Source organism: Nerophis lumbriciformis, linkage group LG11 (assembly GCF_033978685.3).
Source record: "Nerophis lumbriciformis linkage group LG11, RoL_Nlum_v2.1, whole genome shotgun sequence".
Lineage (NCBI taxonomy): Eukaryota > Metazoa > Chordata > Actinopteri > Syngnathiformes > Syngnathidae > Nerophis > Nerophis lumbriciformis.
Window position 1 is genome coordinate 6256743 of NC_084558.2, and position 17167 is coordinate 6273909.

Sequence of the window (17167 nt, forward strand, 5' to 3'; positions counted from 1 at the left end):
CATTAGCGTGCAGATATTCATTATCAAAGAAAATGCACTGGGACATGTTTCCATAATTGGACAGATTGAATCAACTCTACACATTAGGAGGACCCAAAAAGTTGGGAATGAACATGTGTTTGATTGGAGAATGGCTTGCATGTTAAATGTTGTAGGTTCACTTCTGGGTAAATAAAGGAGGTTGCAGTTACCTTCTGTGTTGTGCACCTGAATATAAGCTATGTAGACCAACATGATGTCAGATGTTGAAGTTGTGTGGCTTGCCAGGCTACTGGGCTAATTGTCGCTTGTAAGCCAAGGTGCTTTTTCTAGGCTCCCTTGGCACGTCCTGCCAGCTCTTCCAATCCCCTTTCCGCTCTAATTGTTTGAGCCCCCCACGCCACCCCTTCACCATGAGACAAAGCTGGCCTAATCACAGTACTTACAGAAATAGGGGAATACCCAGTGGCTGTGAAAGAATTGGGTTCAAATCCAAGGCCTGTGGGAATAGTAAAGTGATATTTCCAAGCTTGTGTGCGCACGTCCATACAGTCGAGAGATTATAGACACAGAAGCCGACCTCATAAATTTGCGTCTCATTTCCTTCACTTGTTCACTTACTGATGAAATCAGTACTTAGGAATGCTGTCGGTTTGTGTTAAATGTCTGAAGCTGATATTCCTCCCCTTTCTCTTTCAGGATGAAACAGGTGCCTATCTCATCGACAGAGACCCTACTTATTTTGGGTCGGTGCTCAACTACTTGAGGCATGGCAAACTGGTGCTCAACAGGGACCTAGCAGAGGAAGGTAACACATCTAAATCACTGCTAGTGGCTGCAAAATAATGTACAGCGTTCAATTTGTTGTTTTTATAGCCAGACCGGTGTTTATTTTTTGTACCTGACAGTTTCGGCGACAGCTGTGGCCTTCCTCAGAGGTTGTCACGTGATGTTGATGTGACGTGTCTGGTCAGCTGTTTTGAGCAGTTTTGGTTGGCGCTGTCTTCCTGTCACATCAACATCACATGACAACCTCTGAGGAAGGCCACAGTTGGAGCCGAAACTGTCAAGTATGGAAATAAATACACAGGTCTAGCTATAAAAATAAAAAATTGCATACCGGTAATTCTTTGAAGACCTAATGAACCTAATTGGACTAATGTACAGCGTGGGCCCTCTGAATTCAAACACAATTTGTTTCAGGACACTGATCATAGCTTTAACTGCAGTGTTTCAGTAACATTTTTAACATTAGCAAGTGTCAAAAGATGTTGAAGCTCTTTCAACTATAAGGTTAGGGAGATCAACTTTTTTTTTAATGGTTGATTTATATTTTAAAAGTTTGTTTACACCAGAGGTGGGTAGAGTGTTTAAAAACTAAACTCGGTTTGTCTGCATGGAACCCGTATGTCACTCACGTACAGATTCTAACCATTTTAATAATTTCTTTAGTTTAGAAACATCCAGCGGGCTGGATTGAAATGTGTATTATGCCCAGGACTGTGGTAGCGCGTAGTGCTGCATAAACTGCCCTTTTGCTGCTTTGCAAGACTCATGTCACATGACTACAAACTTGACACCTCATTGGCTGGTTCTGAGACAGGATCGATTGCTTTAGAATAGGGCTCGGCGGTATACCGGTATTACAGTTAATACCGGTATATTTAGGGACGGCGTGGCGAAGTTGGTAGAGTGGCTGTGCCAGCAATCGGAGGGTTGCTGGTTACTGGGGTTCAATCCCCACCTTCTACCATCCTAGTCATGTCCGTTGTGTCCTTGGGCAAGACACTTCACCCCTTGCTCCTGATGGCTGCTGGTTAGCGCCTTGCATGGCAGCTCCCGCCATCAGTGTGTGAATGTGTGTGTGAATGGGTGAATGTGGAAATACTGTCAAAGCGCTTTGAGTACCTTGAAGGTAGAAAAGCGCTATACAAGTATAACCATTTATCATTTATTTTAGAAAGAGATATACCGTATCTTTCGGACCATAGGGTGCACCAGATTATGAGGTGCATTAAAGGGGTCTAAATTTGTTTTAAATGTTTTCTAAATTCAAAACACTTCATTTTGGTCTATATAACATGTAATGGTGGTTATTTGGTCAAAATGTTGCATAGATTATGTTTTACAGACCATCTTCAAGTCGCTTTCTGACCGTCGCTTCAGGATGCGCCGTTTTGTGAGCGGTCTTATTTACGTGTCTCCACTTCGACAGCGTCTTCTCCCTGTCATCTTTCTTGTACTGGAGTAGCGTGCAAGGACGGGGGTCGAAAAAATGTGAAAGGTGGGGCTAACTGTGCGGCATCTAATCATCCATGGCTCACTCGTGCAACAACAAAGCCGGAAATGTGTCTAGTCAAAAAACGTCCGACTGAAACTCTCTAATAACGTAAGTTCCGTTGGTGAATTGTCAAAACCCACTACACCGGTAGTTTTTAGCGCTTTCATAGCGGGTCTACTGACAGATATATATTCAAACTTTACACTACTTTGTATTAGAAATGGCAACAGCGGAGGATGAATGCCCCATAACAAGAAGATTCAGAAAAAGAAGAAGCTTATCAACTATGGTGGCTACAATGGCGGACAACGTGCACATTTTCAGGACTTATGCAGATCCCAAATACACATCAGCAGGTACCAGAAGGTCAGAAAAGTTGGTTTTGCATAATATTGCGAAACAAAACACCAGATAATGTCTGCTAATAGATACCATTATGCAGTCCTTATACACACACACCATAATAATACTCGTATGTCGAAGCACAGTACGTCTGACTACGGATAGCCGTGATGCTCCGACAATCAATCAAGCGGTGCGTCTTCATAGCTTACCAAATTCGTACCGTATTTTCCGCACTATAAGGCGCACCGGATTATTAGCCGCACCTTCAATGAATTACATATTTCATAACTTTGTCCACCAATAAGCCGCGCCTACGCTGCGCTAAAGGGAATGTCAAAAAAACAGTCAGATAGTTCAGTCAAACTTTAATAATATATTGAAAACCAGCGTTCTAACAACTCTGTCCCAAAATGTACGCAAATGTGCAATCACAAACATAGTAAAATTCAAAATGGTGTAGAGCAATAGCAACATAATGTTGCTCGAACGTTAATGTCACAACACACAAAATAAACATAGCGCTCACCTTCTGAAGTTATTCTTAATTCGTAAATCCTTCGAATTCTTCGTCTTCGGTGTCCGAATTGAAAAGTTGCGCAAGCGTGGGATCCAAAATGGCCGGTTCCGTCTCGTCGAAGTCATCGGAGTCAGTGTCGCTGTTGTTGTCCAGTAGTTCTGTGAATCCTGCCTTCCGGAAAGCTCGGACCACAGTTGTGACCGAAATATCTGCCCAGGCATTTACGATCCACTGGCAAATGTTGGCGTATGTCGTCCGGCGCTGTCTGCCCGTCTTAGTGAAGGTGTGTTCGCCTTCGGAGCTGTGTGAAAAAAGCCACCCGGCCTCTTCGCGTAAACTTCCCTTAACCACTCGCTCATCTTTTCTTCATCCATCCATCCCTTCGAGTTAGCTTTTATGATGACGCCGGCTGGAAAGGTCTCTTTTGGCAAGGTCTTCCTTTTGAATATCACCATGGGTGGAAGTTAGCATGGCAAGCTAGAACCACAGTGAAGGATGACTTCTCATTCCCTGTGGTGCGAATATTCACCGTACGTGCTCCCGTTCCACAGTGCGGTTCACAGGAATATCAGTTGCTGTGAAATACGGTAGTAATCCGTGTGCGGATGGAGAGATTGCGTCTTTTTATGAACCGGATCCTTGTCGCTTAGTAGGAGCCATTTTGTGGTCTTTACAGATGTAAACAGGAAATGAAACGTACGGTGATATCCGCGCGTTTTTTCTTCTTCTTCCGGGGGCGGGTGGTTGCTTACAGTAGAAGAAGAAGCGCTTCCTGTTCTATGGGGGCGGGTGCTTTCCTTGGCGGTTGCTTGCGTAGAAGAAGAAGCGCTTCCTGTTCTACCGGGAAAAAAGATGGCGGCTGTTTACCGAAGTTGTGAGATCGAAACTTTATGAAAATGAATCGTAATAAAGCGCACCGGGTTATAAGGCGCACTGTCAGCTTTTGAGAAAATTTGTGGTTTTTAGGTGCGCCTTATAGTGCGGAAAATACGGTACTTAAACATTTTGACAGATTTTTGAGCACCGTGTTGTTCTTTATTCTCAATGGAACATTTAAAGTTTTGGTGTTGTTTACTGTCTTGCAGTCTACACGTATCTCTTATGTGTATACAGTATAAGGCGCACTGTCGATTTTTGAGAAAATGAAAGGATTTTAAGTGCGCCTTATAGTCAGAAAAATACAGTATATTTGAGATAATGACGCCATACCAGTATCTTTTGATGTGCCTTTTTATCGCTTCCGGTGCGGCGCGCCGCCGCAGGAAGGCCCAGCAGGCACTGTAGCTGAGGAAGGGTCGACGCCTTTGCGCACAAACGACGTGCCCGCACCGAGCTCCGGCGGATGGCTGGGGCGGTCAGCGGCTCCTCTTTAATAACCAGAGATAACACATGGCAGCTAACAAATAAAGTTCAGCTGAAACCCTCGCTGACATCAGAGACTTCCTTTTAAAGGCACACACACGCATGCACATGCTGTTCTCATAAACTTCTCTCAACTATAAATGCCATCCGTCCATTTTCTACCGCTTGTCCCTTTCGGGGTCGCGGGGGGGTGCTGGAGCCTATCTCAGCTGCATTCGGGCGGAAGGCGGGGTACTGGACAAGTCGTCACCTCATTAAATGACATATATACTGTATATATAAAGTTATTTATTTATATATAAAGTTATTTTTTAAGTAACTCATTAATTACTTTCCCAAGTAATTAGTTACATTTACTAAAGAGTAATGCCATTAGTAATTAAATACATTTGTTGGTTAAGTAACGGCTGAGTATAACTAATTACTTTTTAAAAGTAGTTTTCAGAACACTGGTAGAAACAGTAATGTGCGGTTGAGTTTAAACTAAACAGCTTGCACGTTTAGTCTAAAATACCGATATATATATCGTACACCGCGATTTGGTCTATAAATACTGTTAAGTGAGTATTGGTCCATATCACCCAACCCTACTTCAGAAGTGAGTCTTGAGTTTTGAAGCAACAAATGTTTCTGAACAGAGTTTTTTTTTTTTACACCAAATTTTTTTACTCTGAATTTTTAAAAACTGAATTTTAACACACTTGAATTGTGTTCACACTTTTTTATTCAATGGAATTGTCAGCATAAAATTCAGTTACATAAATTCAGTGTCCATGAAAAGATTTCGTAATAAAGACAAAAATTAACCTCCAAACTGAGTAACTAATGAGTAACTTCTGATTTATTTAGTAGCTGGTTTCTAACTTTACTTGCACTACAACTGTAGTTGTTGTGGGTTTGTGTGTAGTTTGTGTACCCTGTCATAATATTTACCACAAAAGATGCACTTTTAACCGTCACTTATGATGTTATAACAGGGTTATGTTAGCATATGTGCAGCTATACCATAAACCAGGGGTGCCCACACTTTTTCTGCAGGCGAGCTACTTTTCAATTGATCAAGTCGAGGAGATCTACCTCATTCATATATATAATTTATATTTATTTGTTTATGAAAGATACGTTTTTGTTAACAAGTTAAGTGTTTATTGATAATACAAGCATGTTTAACGCATATAGATTATTTTATTTTATGAAGACAAGAATATAAGTTGGTGTATTACCTGATTCTAATGACTTGCATTGATTGGAATCAGACTGTAGTGCTGATAACTTCAGCATTTTCTAATGGAGGAGAAAAAAGGTCCTCCTTTCTGTCCAATACCACATGAAAGTGGTTGGTTTTTGGCATCTTATTTGTCCAGCATCCATACTCGTTTTTATACACTTTACAAGAAATACATTGGCGGCAAACTCCGTAGCTTGCTAGCTTGTGCACGCCAGCTTTCTGAGACTCTTATTTTATTAGCGCAGGCAGGATGAAGCAGCACTTTTATTGTGAAGGTAGGAACTGTGCAGTCGGTCTTTAGAGTTTTGACAGCAGGTACGGCGCAATAAAAAGTGTTTCTCGCCATCCTGTCTTTCATTTTTTCTTAATAATGAGCTCGCAGCAGCCAGCGTCATCTCACAAGACCCTCGGGTGCCGTGAATGTCAATCAAGTGACGAAAGTGATGTCTTGGTGAAGATTGATGATCGATAATTTTTAGGTCTATTTTTTTAATGCCTGGCTGGCGATCGACTGACACAACCGCAACCGGTAATGGGCAACCCTTACCACAACATGTTTTCTCTAGTTGGAAGTTAAATTCTTGTACGCTGAAATGTGATTATTGCCACTGACACAGGTGACCGGGCATAAATGTTCTTTTTCCTAGTGTGTAAGTAAAAACATTGACGAGTTCTGCTCCCTCGTCTGACGTCATGTCGCTTAAAGTGTGTAGTTCGAGTGTGGTTTTGTGACTGCCTGGCTCTATTTGATTGGTGAAATGGAGTCAAAGGTCACTAGTGCTTACATTGAATTGGTGAAACAGAGTCATGTGACAGTGCCCACTGAAAAAAGTCTCTCTAACGAGCCAAATGTAATCAAAATATTATAAACAAAATACAATGATATAGTTTGAAATGAAACGCTATGTAACAGAGTAAAAGTAACAATTCTTCTTCACAAAATACTCAAAAGTAAAAAGTATGTTTCATTAAAACTACTATGACAATTGCTTTTTATCTGAAACGTTGGTTGAGTAAATGTAGCGCGTTACTAACCACTTCAGGTGTACACCTATGTGCCCTCCCACATTCCAGGTCCAACAACAAACAACCAGTGCAACACTAATAGTTGTTTTGCCTTGCGTTTTGAAAGCCAACATTTTTTTTAATGTTTCAGGTGTACTCGAAGAAGCAGAGTTTTATAACATCACATCCTTAATAAAGCTTATCAAGGACAAGATCAGGGACAGAGACTGCAAGACGTCGCAGGTGTGTGACCTCTCATCATGAAGTGAAGAGGACATTGTCCCCATTCTCAAGTGAACATGTGCTTTCCTTTTCAGGTGCCCGTGAAGCACGTGTACAGAGTGCTGCAGTGCCAAGAAGAGGAGCTGACACAGATGGTGTCAACCATGTCGGACGGCTGGAAGTTTGAACAGGTAAAGCCCCCCCAGAAGGTCGGGGATGGTGGGGGATTACAGCTGCAGTCTTGTGTCCATGTGTTTCACCAACCCCTTGCTATGTTCACATATTCTAAACCTCAGTGTTGCATTCTGACATCAAGCTCAACCGGCAAATCCCATCTTTCTGAATGTCCTCCCCCATTACGTGATACGAGCATCCCTCCTGTGCTCTGATTGGTTGTTGCAGCTTGTCAGTATAGGTTACGGGCGGGCCCACCAGTCAGAATTTCTGCTCATTGTGTCAAGGGAGGTGAAGGGAGAGGCGCCAGCTTTGCCAAACAACAGCAGAGAGGTGTGTCCCACATGTTTCTGTCTGAGGGCTGGTCACTGCATGGTCCGCTTGTTACTCCTACACCCCTCTCCTTCCCCTTAGTGCTGTAGACCGTTAGATGTTGGTTTTTATTTTTTTGTTGTTGAGTCTGTTCATTTTGCTTCTTTGTCAGTTTGACCAGGAACAACACCTGGCACCTGTTTCCCTATGTCATTTTATTTACACTCAAATGTTTTGTCACTCAGCCACTCTGACTTAAAGAGTAGCTGCAACTATAGTTTTAGGGACGTTTGAAATATTTTTGTTATGATACCCAGATATAATTTGACATTAAGTGTGTATTATCTGCAGTTGATCTCTATCAGGAGTTAATATATTAATCTCCTTACATTGGTCAAATGGGGAAACTTCTAGAAATCATATTCTGTATGGAGATCATTGTTGATAACCTACTGGCCATCTTAACATAGTCTTAAATTTAGAAGATGTGTATTATGTAGTAACACAAACAGAACTGTACAATCATTGAGCTGGTAAATGGACTTGGATCAGTCCGAGTATTTCTCATGTTGTGTAAGTACAGCACCAGTGCTAACTTGACTATTTTGTGTTGTGGGGAGTGCTTGTGCAAACCTTCCTGCACACTAAAACGATCAGACTGCTTATTTTTGTATTATATTGCAGCCCTTTGAGACACTCGTGATTTAGGGCTATATAAGTAAAATTTGATTGATTGATTGATTGATTTGAAGACATGACATCTGTTAGTGTTTGAGGGCTTAAATGTCCCTTAAAACTTGTCCTATTGCGGCAGAAAAGGGAGGGGGAAATGTGAATCAATGTTTTTTCTGCTTCAAGTGTTTTTTTGTTTTTTTTTACAACCACACTGATTGGCGAGGGTGGAGGTTTTCATGCATATATAATAATTATAATATAGTACGTGTTTTAGTGGACGTGCAGAACCTTTGCAGCACTGATGCTCCATTTGAGAAAGACTTGGTAACAGCAGCAGCAGCGTTGTCTAATCAGCATGTTTGGACATGCACACCAAGGGACAAAGCTTTATAACTAATCTGTCTACTTGTGCTCTATAATCACAGAGCTAACCGTCTTCCTAGGTCAGAAGTTGCGGTTTTTGCGTGTCTCTTAATGTTGTTGTTCACTAACAACGTATTCCATTTTATTTGTGTGGTTTTATATAGACCAAATATAGACTTTAACATGATATATGAGTGTCATTTTTGGTTGGCTCTGCAAGGTTTAGAGGTTAAGTTTAATGAGCAGTTATATTCATGAAATTATAAGTGGGCAGTTAAATGGTAAACATAATTACAATTTGTAAATAGAAAGTACGTATGAATGCGCATTTTGTTTAGAGAGTTTAGGTGAAATTGCGAGCATTTTGTTGACAGAATTTAATAAAGGTGAGCCTCTTTCCAGGTTGCCTTAAGACTTAAGGGAGTCTGGTTTGTTTGAGTTCTACACTTTTCAGTTTTTCACTCCAACAAACTTGTGCGGACCTTTCTCACATCCACGTTCCCCACTGACTTGTGAACTGGCATGTTTACTTGGTGTGGTCGAGTCCCTCCTTGATTCTTTTAGTGACTAACAGCAGATTATGTTGTATGTACAACATTGGTGTGCATTAATTTCCCTCTTTATTGTTTGTTTGTTATAGTATCAGTTTGAGTGTAAATGTTTCACCCCCCTTTTTTGGTCTTTGGGTGCTTGTTTCCATGTCTGCAGGCCCTCAAAACTATTACACAAATGTGACAGATGACAAGTACTGTATAACTGTCCTATAACTTTTTAGTAAATACACAATTTCAGTAAACTAATTAAATTGCACATAAACCGTAGTAACATAGTAACCCGTAGACTTGACGCCTCCCCCAACACAAGTTTTTCTTCTTCCTCCACCTATTGTTTAATTCTTCATCTTTGCGCTTCTGTCTCTACAGCTGGTCAGCATTGGCTCCTCCTACAACTACGGCAACGAAGACCAAGCTGAGTTCCTGTGTGTTGTCTCTAAGGAGCTGCACAATCAATCCTACGGGACAAACAGTGAACCCAGTGAGAAGGCAAAGGTAAGCATGTGTGTGACCCACCTTAATGTTTGGTGGTCATGTAGAGCAAGTGGAGTCTATTGGACATGTGTGTCGCATGTGTGGTGTTGATGATGAAAGCGTTTTTGTATGTGCTCTGTGGGGTTCACTGGCATGAAGTTTTTCATGTTAGTCTACCTTTATGTAAATTCCCTATGTTTTTTCCTCCATTCCCAACATTTATTTCCATTGTTTCTAAATTGTGGCTCTCTTGTCATCTCCTGTGTTGTCTTCATGCTGCATGTTGCTCAGAGTGACGACGAAGACACGGATTATGAAATGCATGACTCTGATTAGGGTTGAGCACTTACGACTCACTGGTGAGCGCTCAATTGGCCATAGTCTATCACACCTCCACAGGCGCTTCCCTAGCTGTTCCCCCTTCCCCATATCTCTTTGATGCCTTTTAATGCTGAGGTTTCTCATGTATTCTCAGGATGTTCACCCAAGTTGGAAATTAACTTAGCTGCTATTAAAAAGCCAAGGCTAATGGCTTCATGTAGGGGTTCAAAGTATGGCACAGTGAGTCTCCCATCAAATAACTTAATACAGTGGGAGGCATCCCGACTCCTCGAAAAACAGATTTCCTGCAGCATATTTTGTAAAATTTTCTGCTCACCACGTACCTCAACTCCCAATCAGCTTAATTTTTTGACAATCATATTTGTCTCTGAGCAGTGCTCAAATGTGCACATAAACAGTCTAATCACAACTAATGTATGTTTCTTTAGCAGACAAAGCAGAAACAGCAACTTGCAACACTATATTAACTCTTTATAGCTCAAACGGCGCACTTGTTTCCCCCCAGCATAGCCCAGACTATCTCTCGGTTTCTGTTTAGAGTACTAAGCCTTCTGGGAAGTTTAGTATATAAACATTTACTTCCTACTTTACATGCATTTATAGAACTTTTTTTTTTCAGGGTAAGGCCATTTAAAACAGATTCTCATTTGCAATGCTGACAAATGTATATGTTCGAGATGTTGAAGTGTGATTAAATTCTCTCGTCTCTCATTTACCAACAAAAGTTACTATGTTGAAGAGGTTCATTTAGCCTACTGATGTGTATTTATAAATAGTTGATTTATATAGGCTAGCTAGTAAGGTAAAGTTGTGTACCAGACAAGTTTCGGCTACCTTGCTTCTGCAGCCTTCATCAGAGGTGTCACGTGATGTTAGCGTGACGTCGTCTGTCCCACACCTGGGACGCAGTCCTGCAGGGTTGCACCTGCCGTTTGGCAGACATCCAGACGACAGGGGGCGCCCCGCTGTACCCTCGGCGCACGCCAGGGGACACCACCATCCCACCATCTGAAGTGGGATGGAAAAATCCATATAACACGTCACAGATGACGTCACGCTAACATCACGTGACACCTCTGATGAAGGCTGCAGAAGCAAGGTAACCAAAACTTGTCAGGTACAAAACTTTACCTTACTAGCCTATATAAATCAACTATTTATAAACAAAAGTTACTGTTATGGCTGTCAACAGTTCACAAATGCTCTTAATGTGATGGTGTAAATTTGTTAGAACATAAATGAATGTTTAAGATGGACAAACACTTTTCAAACATGAAATATACACAGAGGATGTCTGCATCAAACAATAAGTAAGCATTTGGTGTTTCTTCCCATTATTATAAAAAAAATACTACAATAATAGGTTAATTAAATCAGTACAGTAGTTTGACAATGAGCTCTGATTGTGCTTTTACAGTGGAACCTCGATTTACGACCTTAATTGGTTCTTGAACATTGTTTGCAAACTTAAAATGTTTGTACAGTGAAGTAGAGTTTCCCATAAGAAACAATGTAAACAGGAATAATTGGTTGTAGCCTCGACAAAAGGCCCTATTTTATAAAATATATGGACACTTTGAAGACACTGTGTGTATGGTATATACTGTGTGTGTATACAGCCAGCCTAACTGTCAATCCATGCACCACAGACACAAAAGTTCTTCTGCCTTTGGAGATCTCTAAAATGTTACCAACCATGTAACTACAATAAAAAAAAAAAGAGAAGGAAAATCATTTTTATCTTGTGTCCTTGTGTTGGTGAATGTTTGTGTCATTTTTTTAGATCGGAAAAGGAAGGGAACAATTGTGTTAGAAATTATTTTAAATAAGCTCTGCTTCTTCCTACTCTTTTTCGGACATGTTAGAATGTGAATCTGTGAACGTTTAACTGAGACATCACTATGTTATTTTCTTTTATTACTTTTGGGTTTCTTTTTCTTCTTCTTTTTTATATGTCCAAAACAAATAATTACAATACAGTTTTTTTCGAACAATCTGGAAGTTTCAGAGTTGTAAACGGCGATCCTTTATTGGCTAATGTCTTGGTTGTGCCTTCTCCTCAGCTGTCTTACACGTTCGCTTGGAGATCTCTTTCCAAAAATAAACTCTCTCATCGCAGTTGAAAATTTGCTGGCCTCCTTAGCCGATAAACTCCTCAAAGTGCTTGATAAACTCCTTCACGGCAGCTTTGTCGGAGCCTAGCAGCCTCACCAAGCGGTGAATGCCGGCTCCTCTTTTTAATCTTTTCCAACCACCCATCAGTTCTTGTTCTTTTGTGGTTGCTATGCCTAAATATAACTACAAAGACCTGGTTGCGCAAATAAACTAACGTTGTCATGTTAAGTCCTAGTAATAAAATATTGTAATTGTTGGTCTAATCCACCATATTTTTGTTGTTGATCTTCATAACAGAAACTAAAAGCTTAGTTGTTGTTGTGCAGGAAAGCCAAGTGCTTTATTTGACACGGATGACCACATTATAGCGTCTCTGCTGCTGTTTGTTAGCATCAAGAAAATATCCTCAATAGTATTATTAAGCTAGATGAATAAATCTCTCGTATGCTCAACAGCATATACTGAATCGTGATGTTGCTAGCAAACATTCCTGAACAACAGGGACATTTATAGCTAAATGTATATTATTTTTATTTATATTATATTATATACATCATTTATAGCTAAATAATGAGACAAAATATGAACTTCACACCATGATAACAACTGCAAACATGAGTTGTAGATGAGACTAATATTTGTAGCAGGACATCAACTGCAAACACACATATCATTATTCTCATTAGTGTCACAATCACAGCAGAACGGCACTCGCTACGTCAAACAATCATGTTGCTTAGCGATGCACGAATAAGTCCAACATTATCTTCCACGCATTAATGTTTAATTTGTGAACCCCTTCAGACGTGAAGACATGATGTGCCTCCAATATTTTCTTCTTTAAATCCTTGTAAGTCCCAAAGGAAGTGAGGTAAATCTGTAATATCTTGGTGATGATGAATGGTTTAAATATTTCAACAAAAACTACATCCATTCCATCCATCCATCCATTTTCTATAGCTTGTCCCTCTCGGGGTGGCGGGAGTTGCTGGAGCCAGAAGGCGGTGTACACCATGGACAAGTCACCACCTTATTGCAGGGCCGACACGGATAGACACCATCCCATTTTAAATATTTTTTCATGATTGCTTGAATATTTGTCTCTAAACCTTTCAAAATATGCCCAAATTTGCACTGACGCAGTTAAATGAATAGTAGCCTAATGGGACTCTAGAGTCTAGACCATCGTCAAAAACCCGGAAGTGCCTCTCGGTCACGTGATTGCATTGCAACCCAGTAATAGAGGCGTTCGTACATCGAAGTTCCATCGTACTGCCATCTAGTATCTACTTTTGAGTCTGTGTGGTGGAAGTAAAACATCAATACAGTACGGTATTTGTTTTCCAATATTAGTTTCAATCCTGTGCAAGTTAAGGTTTAAGGAACACCTAGAAAATTCATAAAATCACTAGTTTATTCAATGATATGAAAATTTTAAGCGCAACATTGCAACTTTTGCCTCGACTTTTGATAAAAGTTGCCGCGAATTCTGACATACAGTATATGCCGAGACAATCACAAAAATGCCTGCGGAGACCTGGAAGGACTTTCTGGACACAGTCTAGTACTATTCCCAAATGATTTGTACTTGCAAAAGTACATGTAAATGACAAGATGGCAGTGTACAAACTTTCTTTGGAGTAAATAGATAAAAGCGAGTACAAAAAGACTTAACGCTGCATTCTAGGCTGCTGGGAAGTAGGAACTATCCCACTTGGAGTTCCTGAGGTTGCACCTCACAGCCTTCCAGTTAAACAAATAAAAACAAACATGGCAAACCGGCAACTTTCTCTGGCACGTCAATGTGTACTCCAACTTTGCAATTGTCCGAGTGGTCTGCAATTTGCATGTCAATCAGGTGTACAGAATCCTTCCGTAGTTCATGCCCCAGCTCCCCACCAAGTTGTCTGGTTAAATTCCTGCTATTTATTTGCTTACAAACTGTCAGTTGTTTTTTTTGGAAAACGCATCAGCAAATGTTTAATTGCCATCATCTTTTTGTGTCCTTACAGATACTTCAGGAAAGAGGTTCCCGAATGTGAAGAGGACTGAGTATTATGAGCTCCAGGTTTTATGATGCAAACATATCATCCTTGTGGAAGACCTATTTGGCACAAAGGAGATTCAAGTGTGGGAGTTGTGCATTTATTTGGTGTTCTCCCTCCATTTTTTTTTTATTCCTTGGTGTAAATACAACTGCTTACTGACAATTTGTGCCTGTACATTTTGAACTGGAACTTTTGAACTTGAGGCAGTTTTGTTTTTATTATTTTAAATTGCTAATTGAAAAAACATGGCCATCATCAAAATGGCCAGCGATTCTCTCAGGGTCATCTGTGGAGTTAATTAGATCCTTCAACTTGCTCTGGCAAGGGATCTGTACGGTCAAAAGTATCACCTTCAAAAAAATAGTTTGGAGTTGGCAAGAAGGGAATTGTGTTTATTTAAAACCCACCCAAGATGTTTCACAGAGTTTGTGTTAATGGTACTACTTAGTTATTCTGTAGCGCCATGCATTGTCTTCCAACAAGGCAACGTTTCGCCTTCACAGATGCGTGTGGTCATCACTGCACTGTGGAACGTTTATAAGGATATTTCAACCTTTCCTTTGCAAAAAGTAATATTTCCGCAAATCTCATTTGGAGACCTCATGTTTTACTTCTCTATATAAGGTATTTTTCTTTTACAGTCGTTTTTTTAAGGAACAACCCTGAAGCCGTTCTTTTGCCGACTGACATACTTTTATGTTTTGTTTATTTGAGGAAGCATCTCATTTGATATCAGTTTTGTGGCTGAGAGTGTTTTTGGCCTAGGATTGTGGACTGGAACTGTTTAGGCGACAGTGAACAAATCTTTGTTCATATCCAGAGAATTTTAGTTTTCGGTGTAAAATAATCAAAAACCATTATGGATATTTAACTCCTTTTAAAATGAATGCACGTTTTGTACACTGTATAGAAAAAAACACAACTTCAAATGGAGGTTGTTTATACTGGATCTAAAAAAAAATTGAATCTTGACAATATTAGCCTGTTTTGCATAGTTTGTACAGGATTTAAGAGATTTCTGAGTGAGATTGAACAAGTTGTCTTTTCACTGAGAACATGCCTGGACATGTTTTTATTAACAATAACAAAGCGATACTCTGCTTTGAAGGTGACTGTTACATTATCAACTTATACTTTTTCCCCTCCTCCATCTCTTCTTCTAAACATCTTGAATTGTGTAGTGAATACGCAGCATTACAAGCACTACAGTGGGAACACGACACCGTGCACGTGGCGAACAGCCTGTAATGTTACTGTAAATACTGCAAAACACTTTTTTTTTAAGACCTAGCAGTTTTTTTTTCAGGATTGATGTGCAGTTTTAATAGGTTTTATTCACCATGTAATCATTTAGTGTTGCCTTTCCCCCTTCCCTAATGACCAAAATCCAATGTCTTACGTGTAGTGCACGCATTGATATTTAGTGTCAGGGAAGAGTAAACTTTGTACATATACTAACACTCTTAAGACTTCCATTTATTCACACACAGTTTTATATTGTTGAATGTTTAAGTATGGATGCATGTTTTTTTTTTTTATATAGATACACCTTTTTTCCCCTCACACAAGGGCTTTTTAAGTAAAAAAAGAAAAAAAAGAAAAAGATTATCAAAAATGTTCAATCAGTGCAAGTGCTAGGCCGTGTTTACATTTGCTATAGTATTCTGAAGCCTTCCAATTATGTACTGTGTTGCACTCCCTCATGCATGTAAACAATGTGTGACTGCACCTATGGCAACGAGCACTCCACATGAACTGATGACACAGATGCGCTGTCTGATGATACCACACTCCATCCATCCACTTAATAAGCGTTGCAGACAATCTTGATTTCTACCTTCTGATGGCAGAGATGCTCACATTCAACATGAAACCTAACGCTGTGGCTCCTTTTTTTTTTTTTTTTTTTTTGCTATGAGATTGAAGCATGTCGCCTGTTTTGATTTGATTGGTCCAGTAACCTCAGTGGAGATGTTTATAAAGCCTCAAGATGGTTCTTACAACCTTTCACTATCAGGTCATGTGGTGAGCTATTTGGCATGCATAATACTTATTTTGTGTGATGGAACATTTTACCAGATCTGTAGCCTACTACTTTTAAGTGCCCGGTCTGTGTTGCATTCAAGTCATATTAAGCCACATTACCATGATGATGCATGAGGCAAGATGATCACATTTGTCTTTGGAAAGGATGGTTTGTCTTCTCCCCCTCTCAACTTAACAGTTACATGAGTGAATATTGTTTTCATATCACAACATACATCACTACTATACGATCTTATGCAATGTGTATAAATTATGACTGGTTAAGAGGATACATCATTGTGATCTTGCGCAAGGTAAACCCAATAAAAATGTTGTCATTCATATCTGTGTGCATGTATTTGTTTCACTTACAATATTCATAAAAGTCCATCCACTTTCTACCGCTTGTCCCTTAGGGGGTTGCGGGGGTGCTGGAGCCTATCCCAGCTGCACAAGGGTGGAAGGCGGAGTACAACCTGGACAAGTCGCCACCTCATCGCAGTGCCAACACAGATAGACAACATTCACACTCACATTCACACACTTGGGCCAATTTAGTGTTGCCAATCAACTTATCCCCCTGGTGCATGTCTTTGAGGTGGGAGGGAACCCACGCATTCGCGGGGAGAACTTGCAAACTCCACACAGTAAGATATCGAACCCAGGACCTTCGTATTGTCAACTTGACTTCAAACCCCGGCCGAGTCATACCAAAGACTAAAAAAAAATGGAACCCATTACCTCCCTGCTTGGCTCTCAGCATCAAGGGTTGGAATTGGGGGTTAAATCACCAAAATGATTCCCGGGCACGGACACCGCTGCTGCTCACTGCTCCCCTCACCTCCCAGCGGGTGAGTGTGATGGGAGAGGATAATCTCACCACACATAGTGTGTGTGTGTGACAATCATTGGTACTTTATTTTAACTTTTTAATTAAATGTACAGTAATTGTGATTGCAACGCGTGAAAAATATATTTTTTGATAAATAGCGACCTCTTCTGTTGTTTATTTAAAGCGCTTTTGTTCCACAGCCTTGCTGCCGCAAACAATGCCTGTTTAAAATGAGATACGATTCATTTGTGTTGCTTTAAACGCAGCTCGATAATTAATGTTGGTGTCACATCACGCAGGAAATCGTGTTAGTT

General features: G+C 40.3%; 1 protein-coding gene across 2 annotated transcripts in view; it reads left to right on the forward strand.

Annotated features, from left to right (window-relative positions):
- Positions 1 to 16363, forward strand: part of kctd5b (potassium channel tetramerization domain containing 5b) — a 33328-nt gene extending 16965 nt beyond the window's left edge. Inside the window, exons 2-7 of one of the 2 annotated variants that reach the window (XM_061967585.2) lie at positions 679 to 787; positions 6869 to 6960; positions 7035 to 7130; positions 7342 to 7446; positions 9387 to 9512; positions 13961 to 16363. In XM_061967585.2, the coding sequence (XP_061823569.1) occupies positions 679 to 787; positions 6869 to 6960; positions 7035 to 7130; positions 7342 to 7446; positions 9387 to 9512; positions 13961 to 13990 (558 nt within the window). In that variant the 3' untranslated portion in view covers positions 13991 to 16363. The remainder of the gene's footprint in view (positions 1 to 678; positions 788 to 6868; positions 6961 to 7034; positions 7131 to 7341; positions 7447 to 9386; positions 9513 to 13960) is intronic. The other variant, XM_061967586.2, reaches the window with a different exon arrangement.
- Positions 16364 to 17167: the final 804 nt, after the last annotated feature.